This window comes from Formica exsecta, unplaced genomic scaffold (assembly GCF_003651465.1).
Source record: "Formica exsecta isolate Colony F162 unplaced genomic scaffold, ASM365146v1 scaffold262, whole genome shotgun sequence".
Taxonomy (NCBI): domain Eukaryota; kingdom Metazoa; phylum Arthropoda; class Insecta; order Hymenoptera; family Formicidae; genus Formica; species Formica exsecta.
The window spans coordinates 596846-617532 of record NW_021849885.1 but is presented as its reverse complement, the minus strand read 5'-3'; the positions used below and the strand labels follow the sequence as shown (position 1 = coordinate 617532).

Genomic DNA, 20687 nt, shown 5'->3' with positions numbered 1-20687 from the left:
TGAAGGAACGTGATGGGATCTTTGGGAATAAGTATGTGAATAGTGTTAGCGTCAAGCTACATGAGAGAATGACTCATGCATGCACCAGAGAACGATAATGAGAGTTTTGAAGAACGTCGTATTGTACCATTGACGGCTAAGGAAGCGGAATAGCTCGTTCCACCGGCGGCGTTACTAGCTACACAAGTGTACTCTCCGGCGTGACTAGCCGTAACGGCGTCGATCGTGAGCAAGCTGACGCGTTTGCTGGTGACGATCGTTATATCGGAAAAATCGTGAGAGATCGGCTGACTGTTGAGCGCCCATTCGATCTGTATCGGCTGATCTCCCTTCAGAATGGTACACGTCGCCGTGACTGTTTCTCCCCAATTCGCTGGTTTCTCACTAAGTACGAACGGTGCTATCTCCGGAGCAACTAAAGTGGACAGATGATTGATCGTATAACACGACTAATCTACTGCGAATCATTGATGTAATATGGGCATGAATACGATAACACGTCTTTGCGATCTGATAGCGCCTTGAAGACCGCGATTGACCATCGATGATCTCAGATGAGACGGATAATGACGGATAATGACAGGCGATGACGGGATGCGGAGGTTCAAGAGCGAATGCACAGGAAATATCTCGGACGAGATGTACCGTTCACAGCTAAAATCGTTGAATGACTGGTCGCTCCCGCTTTATTCGATGCCGAACACGTATATTCTCCTGCGTGTCTCGCGGCGACGGACTCGATGCTGAGGATGCTATTCTTCCGCGTCGTTGCCAGGATATTAATGTCCGAACGATCTGGCCGGATCGGCTCGCCGTTCAACGCCCACGTGATCTCGATTGGTAAGTCACCCTTGAGAATGGCGCACACCACGGAAATAGAATCGCCCCAGTTCGCTGGTTCCTCGGCGATTTCAAACGGTGCGATTTGCGGTGCGACTGCAATGAGTTTTCTATTTGTTTCTCTTCCCTCTTTTTTTATTACTCTTTTACGTCAATCTTCTTGATAGTCCAATTATCTCGATGCGACAAGGCCAGAGAATTGAAGAAAAAAAGAAAATGAATGAAGATGTCGAAATAATTGCCGTTTGTCTTACATGTTCGATCGCATCCTCGCATTTTAATCGGGATGGAAAAGGAGAGGAAAATAGAAACGGAGTAATGTTTCAGAGCAAAACCGACATTCTTTTCTAACGTCTATTGTAGATACCGTTAACTGTCAATTCCGCGGAATAAGTGGTTGCACCAGCAGCATTGGAGGCAACGCAAGTGTAAATGCCCGCGTGACTCGGACTCGCAGAATCTATGGACAGCAGGCTATTCCTCTTGGTTGTGGTCACAGATATTCGATGATTTTCCTCGATAGGCATTCCATTCAACGCCCACGTGATTTCTAACGGGGAGTCTCCGTTGACCACCGTACAAACCACCGATACGGAATCGCCCCAATTCACCGCCTTGTCGGACATTTCAAAAGGAGCGATGCGCGGCGGTACTGTCACAGAAACACTATTTGATATCGAACCGGAAGCGGGATAAGTGAGACAATGCGTGAAAAAAAGAAGCTTGGAAATTATAGATCGTAGAAATATCAACCTCCCAAGATTTTTACAATTTTTTCTCAAGATGCAACTTGCTTGAAAGCATTCAAATATAGAAACTCTAACAACGAAATATATAATATAATTGGCGTATGTGTATATATATATATATATATATATATATATATATATATATATATATATATATATATATATATATATAGTATATATATATGTATATATATATATATATATATATATATATATATATATATATATATATATATAATTGATATTTTTTAAAGCAACTAGTTTAATTCAACTAGTGATAACGCGACTGTTGTCAGCTACATCTTAAAGCTGCGGCGCATTGACATACACACGCAATCTTTCCTGATGGTGCCACGAAGCGCTATAAGAGAAGCCCGGTGTGTTTCGTGCGTCCAACCAACCACCCAACCGTCATTGATTCAAACTGAACAAGCGTACCGTTCACCGACAGAACTGAAGAGTGGGTAGCGGTTCCGGCCGTGTTGCTCGCAGTGCACGAATACTCGCCCGCGTGTCTTGCGGCTACCGATTCAATCGTCAGTTGGCTGGCCCGTTTGCTACCCCTGCTTATCACTATATCGGAATTGTCGTAATTATGCTCGTCGAATGCGCCATTCGCGGTGTCGATCACACGCCCGTTAAACGACCAGATTATGTCGATGGGTAGATCGCCCTTTATTACGGCGCATTGAACGGTCGCCATCTCTCCTGCATTGGCTGCCTCATCACCGAAGGTGAAGGGCGCGAGTTGCGGTGCCACTGCAACCGCGAAGGGCACACTCGTAAAATATACGTCGAAACTTTCGAACATTCGCGGTAAGGGAACGTAGACGAACGAAATTCAGAACCAAACTGAACGACTCACAAAACAGTATTTGTGGATCTTCAGAGGAAAAATCAGGGAGGGAAATGGAGAAACGGTACTTTCACTAGAGGACATCGAACAACAATGTAACGATAAAGCGATACGGGAAAAGATTTAAATAAAAAGAAAAAAAAATATATATATATAACGTGAGCCATCGTTTCGCTGTCACTGCGGGATGGACCTTTGTCACTGGCTGTCGTCGTCTTCAACGATAATCTCGCTGCTTCGGAGTACTTTATCAGAGAGATTATCATCTCGACAACGACAGTAAGCACGAGCGGTGATTACTGAATCGATATTACTGCGAAGATATACAAGAAGTTACAAGAGAATGTGTACAGGTGTAAGGCAATAAATTTTTTTACATATACGAGAGCGCGGTACCGTTCACCGAGAGTACAGCGATGTGACTGTCGGATCCGGCGGCATTGGTCGCAGTACATTTGTATCTTCCAGCATGTCTCGCCGCTACGCTGTCGATGCTCAAGAAGCTGACCCTCTTATTGATCACAATATTAACATCCGGCCGACTCGAGTCGATCGGCATGTCGTCGAACATCCACGTCAATTTTACGGGAAAGTCGCCTTTGACGATCGTGCAAGAGACCGACAGCATCTCGCCGGAGTTGAGAGGATCATCACCGAAGGAAAATTGAAGGATCTGTGGTGCGACTGCGTAAACGACACCCAGCATAGAAGGAAGGGTGTGATGAGAGACAGAAAATGGCAAAAGGATAAATAATGGTATTTAATATACATATTTGAATATATGAAAATTTTCTTGCAGTTTTCTTAACATAACGAAAAGAAAGAAAAAATAAAAATGTTTATGTTAGTATATAATTTTGTTGAATCATTAGATTATTAGTAACATTTGTAACAGGAAATAATAATATTAATTATATAAATTTAGAATTGTTAAGTTACAGAGTTTTAAAATTATCAAATTATTAGTAATATTTGTAACAGGAAATAATAATAATTAATTTAAAAAATTATGTAAATGTTGGTGTAAATGAAAATTTGCATAGCCGTGTCTGTAAATGTTTAGTGATCAGCTACGATCGATAATCTGCTTGAAAGATATGTTAGGAAAACGAGGAAAACGATGCATGATAGAAATGGGCGAACATTCACTTCTTCCATGGAAATCGATTATATGTACCGTTTACAGCCAGATGAGCCGTGTGTGTCGTGGCACCAACGCGATTTGACGCAGTACAAGTATAATCACCGGCGTGTCTGGCCGCGACCGATTCGATAGTTAAAACGCTGTTCTTTCGATTCGTGCTGCCTATCACGACGTCGGAGTCGCGACTGTCGACCGACGTTCCGTTAAAGGCCCAAGTTATTTCGATAGGCTGATCACCCTTCGTGACGGAACAGGTGATTGAAACCAACTCACCCCAGCTGGCCGGTTCATCCCCGAAAGCGAAAGGCAGTATTTGCGGGGCAACTGGAAAGAGCGACTGGGAGAAACGGGGCAAGAAAGAGTAACTGTCGATTCGCGATATTTCAAGAATACTCTAATCGTAACTCGGAGGCATTTTTCGCATCTCGATTCAGACAACGTGAATCAGTAAATAAGGTTGGTATGGCGGTGGAATATATATCGTCGAGAGATTTTTCGGCAAGGATGATGGAATATTCGATAGATGGAGATATTTGAGGCGTGTGACAATAATTATGTACAAATCTATTGTATATAGCGGGAACACCGTGCAACGGGGATTAAAATCGTACCGTTAACGGTCAAAGTTGTCGATCGACTGACAGAACCGGCCAAATTTGACGCGGAGCAGGCGTATTCTCCGGCGTGTCGCGCCGAGACGCCGTCAATGCTGAGGGTGCTCAAGTGCTTGCTGATTTTGGTGATTGTGATACCCGTATCTTTCGACGTGTCGATCGGTACACCGTTAAACGCCCACGATATATCCATGGGCATGTCGCCCTTCAGGATCGAGCAGGGCACGGACACGGAATCTCCCCAATTAGCGATTTCGGCATTGAAAGCAATGGGTAGAAGCTGCGGCCCGACTAGAGGTGTCATCAAACAAATGCTTCATTCGCAGCAGCCTCTGTGAAATCGTGGATCGCTTCGTCGTATAGTCGCGTTAAAGCTTTCGATGGATTCGAACGGACGGAGGAGTCAATTAACATTCACGCAGAGAGGAGAGGGGGACGAGCATGACAAACGAGAGGAAATAACTATAATGCTGTTTGCAAGGTTTGTGCAAGGATGAGATAAAAAGGTGACAAAACGCAACTGAAGAATAAAAAAGACTGTGTTCTCTAGGAACAGAATCGTAGTCCCGAACCATTGACGGTGAGGATGGTCGAGTGGGACGCCGTTCCAGCCGCGTTTTCGGCGGTACAAACATATTCCCCCGCGTGTCTCGCGGTGATGACCGAGATCATGAGCATGCTAACGCGATCCGCGACCTTCTTCGCGATTACGCCGGAGGAACCGCCCATCTCTTCTCCGGGATAGCTCCAATGTATGTTTAACGGCAGGTCGCCGATCGGCACGATACACTGCAGATTCGCAAACTCCCCGGCGTTCATCGGTAGCTTCGTGAACGCAAACTCCTGAACGATGGGCGGCACTGAGGATGGTGGAGCGATGTATGGATGTATACGATTAGATCGCGTAATTGTCGCCTGTATACCCGTATATGCGCCCACGCCATGCTCGTGGATATCATAGACATGTTACATTATACTTGGAAATATTTCTGTGCAATTTTCATATTAAAAAAATACTTTTTAATATAATTTTTTTCTTTAATTAACAAAGAATTAAAGTTTGAATTAAATTGAGAATTAAATTCATCCTAGATATATAAACATAATTTTGCACAAAAAATCTAATTTCATAAATGCGAAAGATATTTATTTGTCTGATCGAGAAACTATGTCTATTAACATACACGAATGCATGACACTTGTTATTGCACAAGACCGACGTACGATGGAAGAAGAAATCTCATTTAAGCGCGTCAGAATTCTTACTAACGATTCACAATCGGCCACCGCCATACCAACTCCCATAACTTTCCAGAAATGCGTGTCCTCTACATGAGTCGACGTACGTTCGCTCTACGTTATTAAGTAATTATAACGATGGCAACGAAATCGTCCGTGTCCGAGTCCGTGCCCGTGTCCTATGTACAGTCGCATCCTTTAGAATTTATGATTCGTTTCGTACACGCGCGAATGACACTCTTAAAAAAAAAAAAAAAAAAAACAATGTGCCGACACCTTCGGCATGGTATTACGTTCAGTATAGGGCAATGCGACATAAAGTTTAATAGCGGCTGTAACAGACACGACAATCTGTTGCAAGGAGAATAGCTGCAAATAAAATATTTACTATTCTAACATTATCATAATTATCTCGTCGATTAGTCAGCTGTTCGGCCGATGGCTGCAAATGTAAATATATTTTCCTTTTTCGACATTATTAAAAGACCCGTTACTTTGGCAAAGAATTATCATAAATATATCATAAAAACAAATGATTTTGAGTATATGTGTTACTTGTGCTAAAAGTAATTAAGATTATTATTAAACGAAAGTAAACTTTTGATTTTAATATTGTATTATACGTTCAATTTTTTATCTAATAAGTTTTATGTCAAAAAATTCAATTCTATTAAATATGAAAAATTATTTAACTTTTTTAACTTGATGCGATCAAATTTTGTAACTCTTCGAATAAAAGTCAATATTTGTCATAACATTTATGAAGTATCAATATTACGCGATCAATTTTGTTACGAAATATCGACCACGCAAAAAAAATATAAGAAAATATAAAGATTCAAACTTACCCATAACTTGAACTTCCAGAGTTCCACGTGCACTGTAACCCTGTGCGTTGCGTGCTACGCAAGTGTAGGTCGCCTGATCGCTCATTCGTTCAACATTCTCGATGATAAGAGTGCCATTAGGAAAGACCTTTTGCTTTCTATTGATCGGCAGAACTCTGGTGTCTCGTTCCCAAACGATGCTTTCGATCGGATATCCAGCAACAGGACAGGTGACGCGCAGAGTTTCTCCAGCAACGATAGCCTTCTTGTCCATGTGGCGAATGAACGGCAAACCATATACGTTGAGACGTGCAGAGTGCTCGGCAGCTCCAACCTATAACAATATTATGCATATTGAACATTTTACTTAGAACGTACTTAAAAGACATATTAAAATTATTTAAAAAATTTTACGATATATTATATATAAAAATAAATTAAATTAAAATTTTTTTAATTTGTTAATAATTGATTATATTTACAATAGGGGTAGACAATTTAAATTTTAATATAAGTTTTTATCAACAAAATATTGTAAAGAAGAAGAATCACCAACCTTTGATGCAGCAATACACTTGTACAGTCCACCATCATTGGTATGAATGCTCGAAATATTCAGATGCGACACGACATCACCATTGACAGTGACGTATTGTCCCACTTGCAGTCTCTCGGTGTTCGACAACCGTTTTCCATCAAGTTCCCAGGTAATTTCGGGGGTGGGATTCCCGCTGGCAACACACTTCAAAAACATGCTCGGTCCGGGCTGAAGAGTCTCTTCTGCAAAGGCTTGACGAATCTGGGGAGGCTCGACTGTCGATAATCAAAGAGATAGGAGAATAATTCCGTTGACACACACACACACACACACACACACACACACACACACACACACACAATCATTATATTATCTTTTATATTTGCTCGGTCAATTTTCTTAATTGGCAATTTAATATATGTATAATTACAAGCGTATTATATCAAAGAAAATTCTCTATCAATTCATGAAAATCTTTTATTTTACAAACAAAATTGATTTTAATTTTTAATTAAATTAATTATAATGTCAATTTTGTACATAAATAATTTGATTACAAATTCGGAGAATTATGATATATATAAGAGAGTTTAACTCACATCTTCCGCCAAGTTTCAGTTCTGCTGTTGCTTGCGCGCTTTCCTGATCATTTCTAACAAAGCATTGATACATTCCCTTATCCTCCTTCTTCACGCTCTCGATTCTCAGCACGCGATCTTCCAATCCAAGGGGCTTTCCATCCTTGAGCCAGGAGATGGTCTTGATCGGGTTGCCTTGGACGGTGCAGGTGAAGGTCGCGGGTCTTCCAAAATCGATGGTCTGCGTGCTCGGTTCGATCTCCGCGTTCAACGGTGCCGTAACAGTCAAAACAGTCTCCACGCTTTCGCCGCCGACGGAATTGTTGACGATGCAGAGATATTTACCGGAATCTTCGACTCGCGCTTCACGGATGATCAGAGTGCCGCTAACCTGACGTACGCGCTCATTCAGCTGGACCGGCTGACGTCTCGACGTGCCCTCCATGAATTTGTACCATCTGAAACAAAAGGATAAAAACTTGCCGATTTTTGCGCTAACGCCGGAACGAGAGTCGTTCGTTCCGTACTTCTATTATTTTCGCTTATCATTCTAAATCCAAATTTAGATCGCAAAATGGAACAAGCACATTAACATAAAAGCTAATTTTAATAAAAGTTATGTCGTTTTATTTATATAAATTTATATAAATTTATATAAATTCTTTTTTATACATTTATATATACATCTATTAAATTACTATTTTATTATATGTTTAAAAGATTCTTTTTCCATTAAAAAACTCTACTTATTTCGTGCATATAATTTTATCATGTAATATACCACTAATGAAACTCTAATTGGATAAGAATGAATGATAAATGTTGCAATTTTGGCGAATTATATGCTCCATTTTACGCTGTTATGCCTTATTTTATATGCGGGGCTTTGGGCGTCTCTGGGCACGGCCTTTTGTTTCTTTCACCGATCTATCGGTATTATATGTCTCACGTGAGATAATTTCGTACAAGAACAAAACCACATAATTTAACAATAAAACAAGACATCTCTACTGTAACCTTACACGATCGAGAAGCGATGCAGGCGGGGCGCAACAGAAGAACAAAGATTGGCGGCGACGATAGATGATTAAAAGCAAGAAAAAAGAAATATATAAAAGGATATTCGCGTGTCTTCTCGCGAAAATCCCTGAAGGAGAAGGTGAAAGGCGATTGCAGCGTGAAAGCAAGTACGAACGGCTCTACTTGATTCTTCATGATATGCGATTATTCGCAACGACGCTGACTAGACTAAGACAGGGACAGCGGAAAAAAGAAACGTCTAAAATAAAATCCAGAACACAAAATAACGTAACCAAAGATTTCAGTAGCGGTCTTTTGACATGGCTATTGGACGCAAGTGCTAGTGCAGGGTCACTTTCGTAATTTTCCAGGCAACAATATCTCACATAAAGACGTTGCAATATAAAATCATCTGAAAATTCTTTCTCTGGCATTGATTAATCGATTTCAGAATCGTGAACACGTGACTATTAACTGAGATTACGAGATATTGTCGAATATAATCACAAGTGATGGAAGACGGTCGGGTAGGAAGCATAAGTGATGGTGGTGTTGGTGAACTGGCGGTACGTTTAATAGCGATAGTGCAACTGGACAATGTGAAAAAACGTTAAGGCTCGATCCTCGTCTCGTGAACGATCTGCTTCTCTTTATCTTTTCTTGTGAACGAACGGGAGAGAGAGGTCGGGGAATTATGAATTAAAACACGAGCGGATGAACGGAGGCACGAGAAGGTGGCGAGGACTTACCAGCCAGATATTGTGGGACTTATTTGGAGGTGTGCAGGTGTAGGGCAACATTGACCGGCCCATTGATCGGGTGACACCCTCTCGGACCACCCTGATCAGCATCGAGGATGCCGGGGGAGCAGAGGGCCCGCATCCTTTTCGAGGTCGCGCATCCACATATCTCAAGGGTTGAGCCGAGGGGGTAGGATCCAGTTGGCACTGAAAACCAACACGTCCAATTGGCCCCGAATCAGGAATATATATTTCGTCGTTTAATCGCTATTGCTCTTGTGACTCGTGTAAAATATCGCGTAGTTACTTTCGGAATTGAAAGCCTGTCGAGATCATTGAATCGTCGCACAAAAATCGAGAACATCAGCTTTTTTTCTGTTGATTTCCACCACTAAGCTCTGTTCTATTATAATTCAGCTCTCTCTCGTTCTCTTCTTATCTCTTTGCTTTTATCTATGTTCTCTACATTTTTCTCTCACATTTTACACCGAATTTTAAGGATAGTTTTATATTTCCTGCCTTAAAAAAATACTGGCTCTTTCATAATATACCTCTATCTTTTTATTCAGAAGACATATCGTTCTTTTTTTGCCCCTGTCGTATCTTACGGTACCGCCACCCGACACGGGGTAGAGGGTAAGGATAAAAAATATCAAAAGTGAATACACAGGATCTGTGCCCCGCGGAGCGTGAGACTACGTCCAAATTAAGGAGAACTGAAATCTATCTATGAAGGTGTGTACCTAGTTATCGGGGCAGGAAAGCCTTGTGCCGCACACGCCAGCGCCAGAGACTCGCCCTCTACCCCGCGGTACTTATTAAGACCGTCTCCAGTCGTCTTCGGGGCAGTACGACCAGACGGCTCTGAAATAAATAGATTGCCCAAAGTGAGAGCTTCGTCTCCTTGTAACGTTTCAAATCCGTTCTATTTCTTGATTCCATCCCGGAAACGATGCATGAAGAAGAATGCGAGTTGGAGAATCCGAGCGATTAACAAGTTTAATTATACGTACCCGATATGCCATTGTGCTGACCTGGCTTGATTCAATAGAATCGTCACATGCAATTTACTTACCTCACTACGATATCAGATTGAGCATATTAGAGAGCGTATATAATACAAGTTTACATCTGATATTTTTGTTACATATCTGAGAATAATATATCTCAACAATTTTTCAGAATTTATTTTTATATACTGCATATGATATGACATAAATGTTAGACAAAAAATATAAATGTAAACTTATTATATTATAGACCGAATAGATTATTTAATTTCACTCGTGATAGTAAAATTTTGAGCACAGAATTTATATTATTTCTTTGTTGTGTCCATTTATAATTTAATTTCTATCATTCATCAAAAAAAATTTTCACATATATGAATATTCAATATTATGGACTTGCTATAGTTTTATTCCACCCATAGATAACGACGATGAAAAATAGAGGAAAGATGAAAACGGTTAAGAAGGAAGGATTGGTACAAAGTCTACCTTGTGATAGGTACAGGGTATCCCTGAAGGGAATGGCTCAACGCGATGTCCTGATTTCTAGCAGTCAAAACAACTTCCCATCCCTCAAATTTCTTCCCCGATGATCGCGGCGCGATCTTACTTGTACCCTCTGAAATCGGATTATATAAAATCGTAAAAAAAAAAAAAAAAAATATATAGAAGGTTTTCGACAATCTTTGCCGATATACCTTGTTAATGGGACAGGAAAACCCTGAGTCGCGCAATCCAAGGCCGCCATATTCGTTTTTAGTACATCTATTAGTTTGCCACCCTCGTAACGCTCACCAGCAATGCGTGGCTTGACATTGCCAGTCGGTTCTGTAAATAGGGTCGATGCAAAATACGAGCTAGCATAATAAAAGACTTTGTTCTAATACGTTATATGCCATTAAAACTCTCTTTGCTTTTTTAATTTAATAATGTAAAAATAGCTTTAAACATAAAACAAGGAAATATACATCTAAAGATTAACTTGGAAATCTTTCTTTCAAAATCTTTTTTTTTTTAGGTAATTGTATATTATAATTTAATATCAATTATTTATAATAACGATAATTTAATAACTATATACATTATGTATTCTAAGTCAGATAATTTTATTTCGCATCACGTTTAATCAATCGACCCATAAATATCTATACCTGAATGCAAGCGCTGGGAAACCCTGAACAGGACATGGTAGACCGACCATTCTTTCGACTAGGATGTTTCTCCTTAATCCGTTTACATCTTTGTCTCGTACGTTTGGACGTACGCTGCCTCGCGGTTCTGCAATAGCGCAAATAATGGAAAAATAGGAAACGCAACGCTTTCTTCATCGTCGTCATCATTTTCGAGCTTTTCCATTGATGCACGATACGCAAAACGCGGATATCGCAAAATGTGAAGATAACGATTGATTATCGATTGATCATGATCGAGTAATTTTATCTTTAAAAAATTTCATATCCAATTTTATTAAAGTAGATTATTCGATAGTTAAATTGCTAGACTTTGCTCACCTAAACAAAGGCGATGGACTGGCTTGAGCATCGCAGAGCAATGTTACTGCTTGACCTTCGATTTTCATCATTCCATCAAATTTGGATCTAGGCGGCAATCGAGGCGGACTACTTCCAACCGGTTCTAAAAACGAAAAGGGTGAGAGATTCACCACCTAACAAGAAATCAATCGATATCTTCACATAATCTGCTTCAATCCAGAGTGATTGGCAAGATGCACTTTTTGTCTCGATAAAAGCAAATCTCAGTATTTCCCGATGTTTAAAAAGATTAATTAAATTAATAATGTTCAAAGATTAAGAGTTCATAATAGTTCCTTCTTGAAAATAGGAGAATTTTGTGTAAAAAATTCTTTTTATACATGAGAAAATATAGTAAATGTAAATATTTTATTTAGAACTATTTAATATTTATTAATTAATTACTTTTTATTTCAAAAAAGTTTCTATCAACGACCAATCTTTGCATCGAATCTACACATACCTGAAGACAGGAAGTGGATTTGCTTGAGCCTGACACAACATCGCCATGGCAGATTGCGACGCGATCGAGAAGACAATTATTTTAGCTGTCGGTGGCACTTTCGGTGCTGCACCATTTACTGGCTCTACATACACAAACAATAATGCGATGAATTGATTCTAAATATTTTACGTTGACATGTATTCCCTAAACGAGCAAAGGTTTCCCCAAGAAAAAAATACTATATTGAAGACTATATCTTTATTCAAGGATCACATACAATTGATGAAATAAAAAAGATTCATCGCCAATAATACTCAGCATTAATAATCGTAAATACCTATAAGTTGGAAGAGGGTGTCCCTGCGCAGGGCACAGCATTGTTACAGCTGCTCCAACGACATTCGCGAGAACATCATATTTAGAGGTGGAAGCGACTCTAGGTTTGGCACCATTTATCGGTTCTACAGAACGGTAACGTCATGGAAACTACATTGTATCGAATAAATTAAGAATATCGATAGACTGACCTAAATGCAGGAGCAGGGAATGCCTGTGCATCACACAATAAACTGATTTCGTCATCTTTTGCTATTTCGAAAGAATTGGACTTTGCCATTTTCGGGAATTTTGGGGCCACACGACCTGCTGGTTCTAACACGTTTAAACAAAATCTATTATTTAAAATAATACATTCGTATCATTTAAAATGCGCCACCGCCGATATATACTTTTTACAAAAATAAAAATGTATATAGTATATGTATAATAATTTATTAAAACTGAATTAAAAGAATAAGAGATGATAATTAAATATATTGATGGACTGACCTAAATGCGGGAGCAGGGAATGCCTGTGCATCGCACAATAAACTTATCACATCACCGTTCGCCACTTCAAAAGAATCGGATTTTGCCGATTTCGGGAATTTTGGGGACACACGACCTGCTGGCTCTAACCAGTAGAAATAAAATTTGTTATTTCTCTTAAAATGATATATTTGCGTAAGGACAGAACGCGCCACCGCCGTATTATATTTTTTGATTAATTCATTTATCAAAAATAAATTAAAATAAATATTGCATACGTGAAGGAATGTAAATATAATAAAAAAGTGCTCCTAATAATTTTTTGAAAAAAAGAAATAGAAAATTAAAAGATCATAAATTATACAAATAAAATATATAAAAAAATGTTAATTATTGACAATAGTTCAAGAACATAAAACAATACATTGCGTAACGTTTTTTAGTTAGATTGCAACTTCTATTAGATAAACTTTAAATTATGCAATTCATGTTCAGCTCGTTAACAGCGTTACCTGTGAGTCGGAGGTGGCGATGCTTGAGCGGCACAAGTTAGCGCGAGCGATGATTTCGCGTTTCTTACGTAAGTGCTACTTTTCGCGTCGCTCTGAAAGGCGGGCACCTTCGATCCCACGGGCTCTGGAGCGAAATGAAAAAGGATGCTCTCTCTGAATCCTCTGAGAATTCTTCATTCTCTTAATTACCTGAACGACGGCACGGGGAACCCCTGCGCAGGACATTGCAAACTTGATGCGTTTCCTGCAGCGCGTATAAACGAGTGGACGCGATCATCGCTCGAGAATTTCGGTCCTTTCGCTCCCATCGGTTCTAGCAATACAAAAATCGTATGCCAAAATACGAATTTTATTGAAGAAAAGAAAACAAATTGCCGCGAAAAATTCGCGTTTTTCATTCACATGAAAATAAAGCTCTCGATAAAAGTAAAACAAGCCTTGATAGCCTTTTACAACCATTCTGTCAGTACCATAAATTCCTATTAATGACGCACAAATTGGCGATCGATAAAGGGCGCAGAAAACGCTCTACCTGAACGATGGTACTGGGTGACCCTGCGCTTGGCACTGCATCGCGAATCCAGTCGTTGATTTAGTCTGCAGCCATCGTTTCGCGTCACCCGTGACGGAAGGTGCCTTACTACCTATCGGTTCTTTACGCAAGAAAACATTTCAGATATCTTAGAGAACGTGATGTCTTAGAAAAATAAAAAAATTATTTTCTAAGATATCTCAATTCATTCCCGATTAAATAATATTATTATTTATGCAATTGAGAAAAATTGCTTCAATCGATTACATAATTCGCTCACATTTAATTTACCTGAATGTTGGCACAGGGTAAGCTTGCCCTTGGCACAAAATTACGATGTGTGTGGCGGTGCGCCTTTCCATCAAACTGCCTTTTTCTCCCAAAATCGAGGGCGCTTTAGTACCGACCGGTTCTAGCGATGCATAATAAATTTTAATCGCTCGAGAATGGATCGCGTAAAAATAGCGTTACCTAAAACTGGGCACAGGGTGACCCTGAGCCGGGCATGTCAGCACAATGTCGGATCTCGAGATCATCTCTTTCCATCCGCGTTTCATTTCGCCGATCAACGCCGGTGCTTTACTTCCGATCGGTTCTGATGATACGTAAAACGAATGTTTCAAACATAATATCACGCGGAATGCAATTTATACACCGTTTACATTTATCGAAACTATTAACACATATCTCGGTATTGTTAATACATACAAGAATTTCTTTAAATTGTTAATTCATAAAAAAGGATTACATTATATGTATATTTTTTAAATTGACTATAAAAAGTATTTATTTAAAAATTTATATCTAAAAAAATTTTATCGTTAATAAAATATTAAAAAAAAAAAAGAAATTTGTGACAAAATTTCTCGAGATATATATTTACATGATTACAAACTATATAAATTGTCGTCGGGACTTTAAAGGAATGATTCGAAGTGAAAAAGTATACGTTGCATAAATTTGTACGTCCTAAAAAAATCACACTGTATATAGTATATGTATAATAATTTATTAAAACTGAATTAAAAGAATAAGAGATGATAATTAAATATATTGATGGACTGACCTAAATGCGGGAGCAGGGAATGCCTGTGCATCGCACAATAAACTTATCACATCACCGTTCGCCACTTCAAAAGAATCGGATTTTGCCGATTTCGGGAATTTTGGGGACACACGACCTGCTGGCTCTAACCAGTAGAAATAAAATTTGTTATTTCTCTTAAAATGATATATTTGCGTAAGGACAGAACGCGCCACCGCCGTATTATATTTTTTGATTAATTCATTTATCAAAAATAAATTAAAATAAATATTGCATACGTGAAGGAATGTAAATATAATAAAAAAGTGCTCCTAATAATTTTTTGAAAAAAAGAAATAGAAAATTAAAAGATCATAAATTATACAAATAAAATATATAAAAAAATGTTAATTATTGACAATAGTTCAAGAACATAAAACAATACATTGCGTAACGTTTTTTAGTTAGATTGCAACTTCTATTAGATAAACTTTAAATTATGCAATTCATGTTCAGCTCGTTAACAGCGTTACCTGTGAGTCGGAGGTGGCGATGCTTGAGCGGCACAAGTTAGCGCGAGCGATGATTTCGCGTTTCTTACGTAAGTGCTACTTTTCGCGTCGCTCTGAAAGGCGGGCACCTTCGATCCCACGGGCTCTGGAGCGAAATGAAAAAGGATGCTCTCTCTGAATCCTCTGAGAATTCTTCATTCTCTTAATTACCTGAACGACGGCACGGGGAACCCCTGCGCAGGACATTGCAAACTTGATGCGTTTCCTGCAGCGCGTATAAACGAGTGGACGCGATCATCGCTCGAGAATTTCGGTCCTTTCGCTCCCATCGGTTCTAGCAATACAAAAATCGTATGCCAAAATACGAATTTTATTGAAGAAAAGAAAACAAATTGCCGCGAAAAATTCGCGTTTTTCATTCACATGAAAATAAAGCTCTCGATAAAAGTAAAACAAGCCTTGATAGCCTTTTACAACCATTCTGTCAGTACCATAAATTCCTATTAATGACGCACAAATTGGCGATCGATAAAGGGCGCAGAAAACGCTCTACCTGAACGATGGTACTGGGTGACCCTGCGCTTGGCACTGCATCGCGAATCCAGTCGTTGATTTAGTCTGCAGCCATCGTTTCGCGTCACCCGTGACGGAAGGTGCCTTACTACCTATCGGTTCTTTACGCAAGAAAACATTTCAGATATCTTAGAGAACGTGATGTCTTAGAAAAATAAAAAAATTATTTTCTAAGATATCTCAATTCATTCCCGATTAAATAATATTATTATTTATGCAATTGAGAAAAATTGCTTCAATCGATTACATAATTCGCTCACATTTAATTTACCTGAATGTTGGCACAGGGTAAGCTTGCCCTTGGCACAAAATTACGATGTGTGTGGCGGTGCGCCTTTCCATCAAACTGCCTTTTTCTCCCAAAATCGAGGGCGCTTTAGTACCGACCGGTTCTAGCGATGCATAATAAATTTTAATCGCTCGAGAATGGATCGCGTAAAAATAGCGTTACCTAAAACTGGGCACAGGGTGACCCTGAGCCGGGCATGTCAGCACAATGTCGGATCTCGAGATCATCTCTTTCCATCCGCGTTTCATTTCGCCGATCAACGCCGGTGCTTTACTTCCGATCGGTTCTGATGATACGTAAAACGAATGTTTCAAACATAATATCACGCGGAATGCAATTTATACACCGTTTACATTTATCGAAACTATTAACACATATCTCGGTATTGTTAATACATACAAGAATTTCTTTAAATTGTTAATTCATAAAAAAGGATTACATTATATGTATATTTTTTAAATTGACTATAAAAAGTATTTATTTAAAAATTTATATCTAAAAAAATTTTATCGTTAATAAAATATTAAAAAAAAAAAAGAAATTTGTGACAAAATTTCTCGAGATATATATTTACATGATTACAAACTATATAAATTGTCGTCGGGACTTTAAAGGAATGATTCGAAGTGAAAAAGTATACGTTGCATAAATTTGTACGTCCTAAAAAAAATCACACGTTTATATCTACGAATTAAAAAAGTTTACCTAAAACTGGGCACAGGGTGGCCCTGCGCCGGGCAGAATAACACGACCACGAAGCCTGACTTTCTCTGCTTCCATCCACCCTTCAAGTCGCCCGTCAATGCCGGCGCTTTACTGCCGACCGGTTCTGGCGGTACAGAAGCCATCGCGAAAGCAAAAAAAAAATGGAACGGCACACGTGTTCATTAAATGCGGCAACTTTACCTAAAGGAAGGTACAGGATATCCCTGCGCCGGACACGGCAGCACGGCACTGAAGCTCGCTCTTTTCCTCAGCCATCCCCCTTTTATCTCGTTCGTGAGAGCCGGGGCTTTAGTTCCAATCGGCTCTAACGATTACCCACGTATATACGATCAAACAATTCAAATTTCGTAAAATTTTTAATTGTACATACTACTCAAGCGCGATTAATTCTTATTGCGCCTATTCACGAACATTAAATTGAAGCAAAAAATATAAGAATAGTAAAATAAAAAATAAACTGTCCATTTTACATTGATATAAATCTCGCTAGAGATTATATTTTGTATCTCTAATCTTTATATATCTTCCTACGTTACTCATTACCTAAAAGAAGGTACAGGATATCCCTGCGCTGGGCACGATAACACGGCGTTGAAGCCCGCTCTTTTCTTCAACCATCCCGCTCTTAACTCGCTGAGAGTCGGGGATTTAGTTCCAATGGGCTCTGACGATTATAAACGTGCATGATAAACCAAATTTTTTTAAATTAATTGTATTTGCAATATTTAACCCTGATTAATTTTTTATCTGAATTCAATGAAAAATTAATATCCGCGTTTATTATCATAGACGACAAATTGAAACAAATCTAAAAAAGTTAAAAGTAATAAAATAAAAAGTAAACAATTTTTATTTTAAATTGCAAATCTTGCAAAACCTAAAATAAAGTTCAGCTAAATAAAAATTCTAAAATACTTGGAAATAAATGCTTCTATCGAATCTAATTATGTTTTTACGTGTTATGTTATTACCTAAAAGAGGGTACAGGATACCCTTGCGCTGGACAAAACAATACGACAGCGGATCCAGCTCCGATCTCCATCAATACGCCCTTCACAATGCCGGTTACCGCTGGCGCTTTGCTTCCGACTGGTTCTAATCATTTATGCAACAAGTGCTCAGCAATCTGATATTTTTACTTAACGCGAACGCTTATATGTGGCGTACGCTTACGTGTGTTTTTATGTAACCTTTCTGATGGAACAAGAGACCCCTTCATTGGCAAGAAACGGAGCAGAAAATCGGCGCGCAGAGATAAAATGTGAAACAAAGAAGCAATAACTTGAGCTTGATTTGAACATAATCGCTCATTACACATAATCGATCTTTTAGTTATATGTAGCTAAACGCACATATTTTTTTGTATAAAATATATGAAAGCTTTACCTAAAGGAAGGCACAGGATATCCCTGTGCTGGACACGGTAATACAACATTAGATGCTGTTGTTTTTTCCATCCATACACCTTTTACGTCGCCTGTCAATGCCGGCGCTTTGCTGCCCACGGGCTCTAATGTATAAATTATAAATGAACATGCGATAAACAATAGCAAAATTATCATTTGTTTTACAGGGACAGGGGACCCTTGTTCGATTAACAGAGTAATACGAAAACAATAGAAGCAAATCACGCGTAATCCATATTAATTTTAGAATAATTAATGAAATAATAATGTATACAAGATTAAAAAGTCAAAATGCATGTGCACATGTATTTAAATTATGCTATTAATCGAAATTAAAATTATTAAAAATTAAAATTAAAAGCTTAAGAAAAGAATTTAAAAGTCATATATAGAGAAGAATTTACCTAAACGAAGGTACTGGATAACCCTGCGCAGGACAAAATTGTACGATATTGGAAGTAGCTTTGCTCTGCATAAAACCTCCTTTTAAAATGCCCGTCAATGTCGGCGCTTTGCTTCCGACTGGCTCTAACAATTTATAGACAGACACGAGAGCATGCTATGAGAATCATCTATTACTTCGTTTACGTCTTTAATAAGTTGTAATGTGCATGTATACCTATACGTTGGAACTGGGAACCCCTGCGCGGGACAAAATAGAGTCAGATCATCCCCTTGAACGCGATGATACCACGCTAGTTTTGCATCGTTAGAGAACTTCGGCTTCTTCGTAGCAACCGGTTCTAATTACATGAATGGGAATGAAGGGAATGAAGTGAAACAATCCTCGCATGCTGCGAGAACCATCTATTATTCTACCTATGACTTTAATATTTGCGCGTATATACCTATATGTTGGCACTGGGAACCCCTGCGCGGGACAAAACAAGGTCAAATCATCTCCACGAGTACGATCGTACCAAGCTTTCTTTGCATCGCTCGAGAATTTCGGCTTCTTCGTAGCGACTGGTTCTAGTTGTACGAAAATACGAGAAATAAAATGAAACTTTCTTCGCATGCTGCGAAAATAATGTTTTGTTCTAACTACGATCCTAATATTGTATTTGTACATGTACCTATATGTTGGAACTGGGAACCCCTGCGCGGGACACAGCAGGGTCAGATCGTCCCCTCGAACGCGATCGTATCCAGAAAATTTTACATCGCTCGAAAATTTTGGTTTTTTCGTAGCGACTGGTTCTGATTACATGACAGAGAAGAAAGTGATACTTTTCTCGCATACTGTGTGAGATTATATATTACTCTATTACGGATTTAGAGTATATGTGCATGTACCTATAAGTAGGAACTGGGAACCCCTGCGCGGGACACAACAGGGTTAAATTGTTTCCTCGAACGCGATCGTATGAAGCCAGCTTTGATTCACTCGAGAACTTTGGCTTCTTCGTGGCGACTGGTTCTAATTACACGGAGGGAGAATGAAGTATAATCGTCACATAACTATATCAAATTTCAACGCATTTTAAAAGCGAGGAAAATCGAGTAGTCATACTCGGAATTGTTAATCTATTACTGCTAATAGTATTACGAAGATGTACTGTAAAAGCAAAGCGGTTTGAAATTCTCAATTATAACGCAATTATCTGGTACCTGGTTATAGGAACAGGATGCCCCTGCGCATTACACAGCATACTGATTTCCGACCCGCGGTTACGAACGATAGAAAACGTTTTAACATCTCCGATAAATGCGGGCGCCTTGATGCCCATCGGCTCTAAATAAGAGAACAAAAGAATTGATGTCACGCGCCGTAAAAGATGTATATGTTACATGTGATTGAATACCCTTAGACAGGGTTCCCCTCGTCGACTTTTTTCGCGCGATTATTTCGTGAAAGAGAAAAATCACAATTGAATTTCTTCCGCCCCGTGAGTAATAATCAAATATAATATAATAAATATAATATAAAAATGCGAGATATTTAAAAGATTTAAGTTATCCTTTAAAATAAAGGAATTTCAAGTGTTTTTAAATGGCCTTTTTATTTTGTCGTTGCATTTTTATACCAGAATAGTTTCTGTAGAATGTTTCTATAGCATATCATATTATTACTTGCAAGAGAGATCCCGATGTCATTCGAATCGTTATTAAATGTCATACCTAGACACGGGAGGAGGATGGCCTTGGGCATTGCACGGAAGACTGATTTCTGC

At 38.9% G+C, this 20687-nt stretch overlaps 1 protein-coding gene and 1 long non-coding RNA gene across 4 annotated transcripts in view; both read right to left on the bottom strand.

Moving 5' to 3' along the window:
• LOC115236900 (Down syndrome cell adhesion molecule-like protein Dscam2) overlaps nt 1-20687 on the bottom strand; it is a 71376-nt gene that overhangs the window by 20905 nt on the left and 29784 nt on the right. The window contains exons 1-6 of one of the 3 annotated variants that reach the window (XM_029809628.1): nt 12151-12364; nt 11667-11790; nt 7407-7843; nt 6826-7082; nt 6291-6603; nt 3623-3913 (exon numbers count right to left, since the gene is read on the bottom strand). In XM_029809628.1, coding sequence (XP_029665488.1) covers nt 3623-3913; nt 6291-6603; nt 6826-7082; nt 7407-7843; nt 11667-11737 — 1369 coding nt within the window. In that variant the 5' untranslated portion in view covers nt 11738-11790; nt 12151-12364. Of the gene's footprint in view, nt 1-3622; nt 3914-6290; nt 6604-6825; nt 7083-7406; nt 7844-11666; nt 11791-12150; nt 12365-20687 lie in introns of those variants that run through there. The other 2 variants (XM_029809627.1, XM_029809629.1) reach the window with 2 other exon arrangements.
• LOC115236902 lies at nt 12720-14265 on the bottom strand. The gene is made up of 3 exons (XR_003884275.1): nt 13452-14265; nt 12961-13084; nt 12720-12783 (listed from the first exon to the last, which is right to left on the bottom strand). It is a non-coding gene; the product is annotated as an uncharacterized LOC115236902 (long non-coding RNA).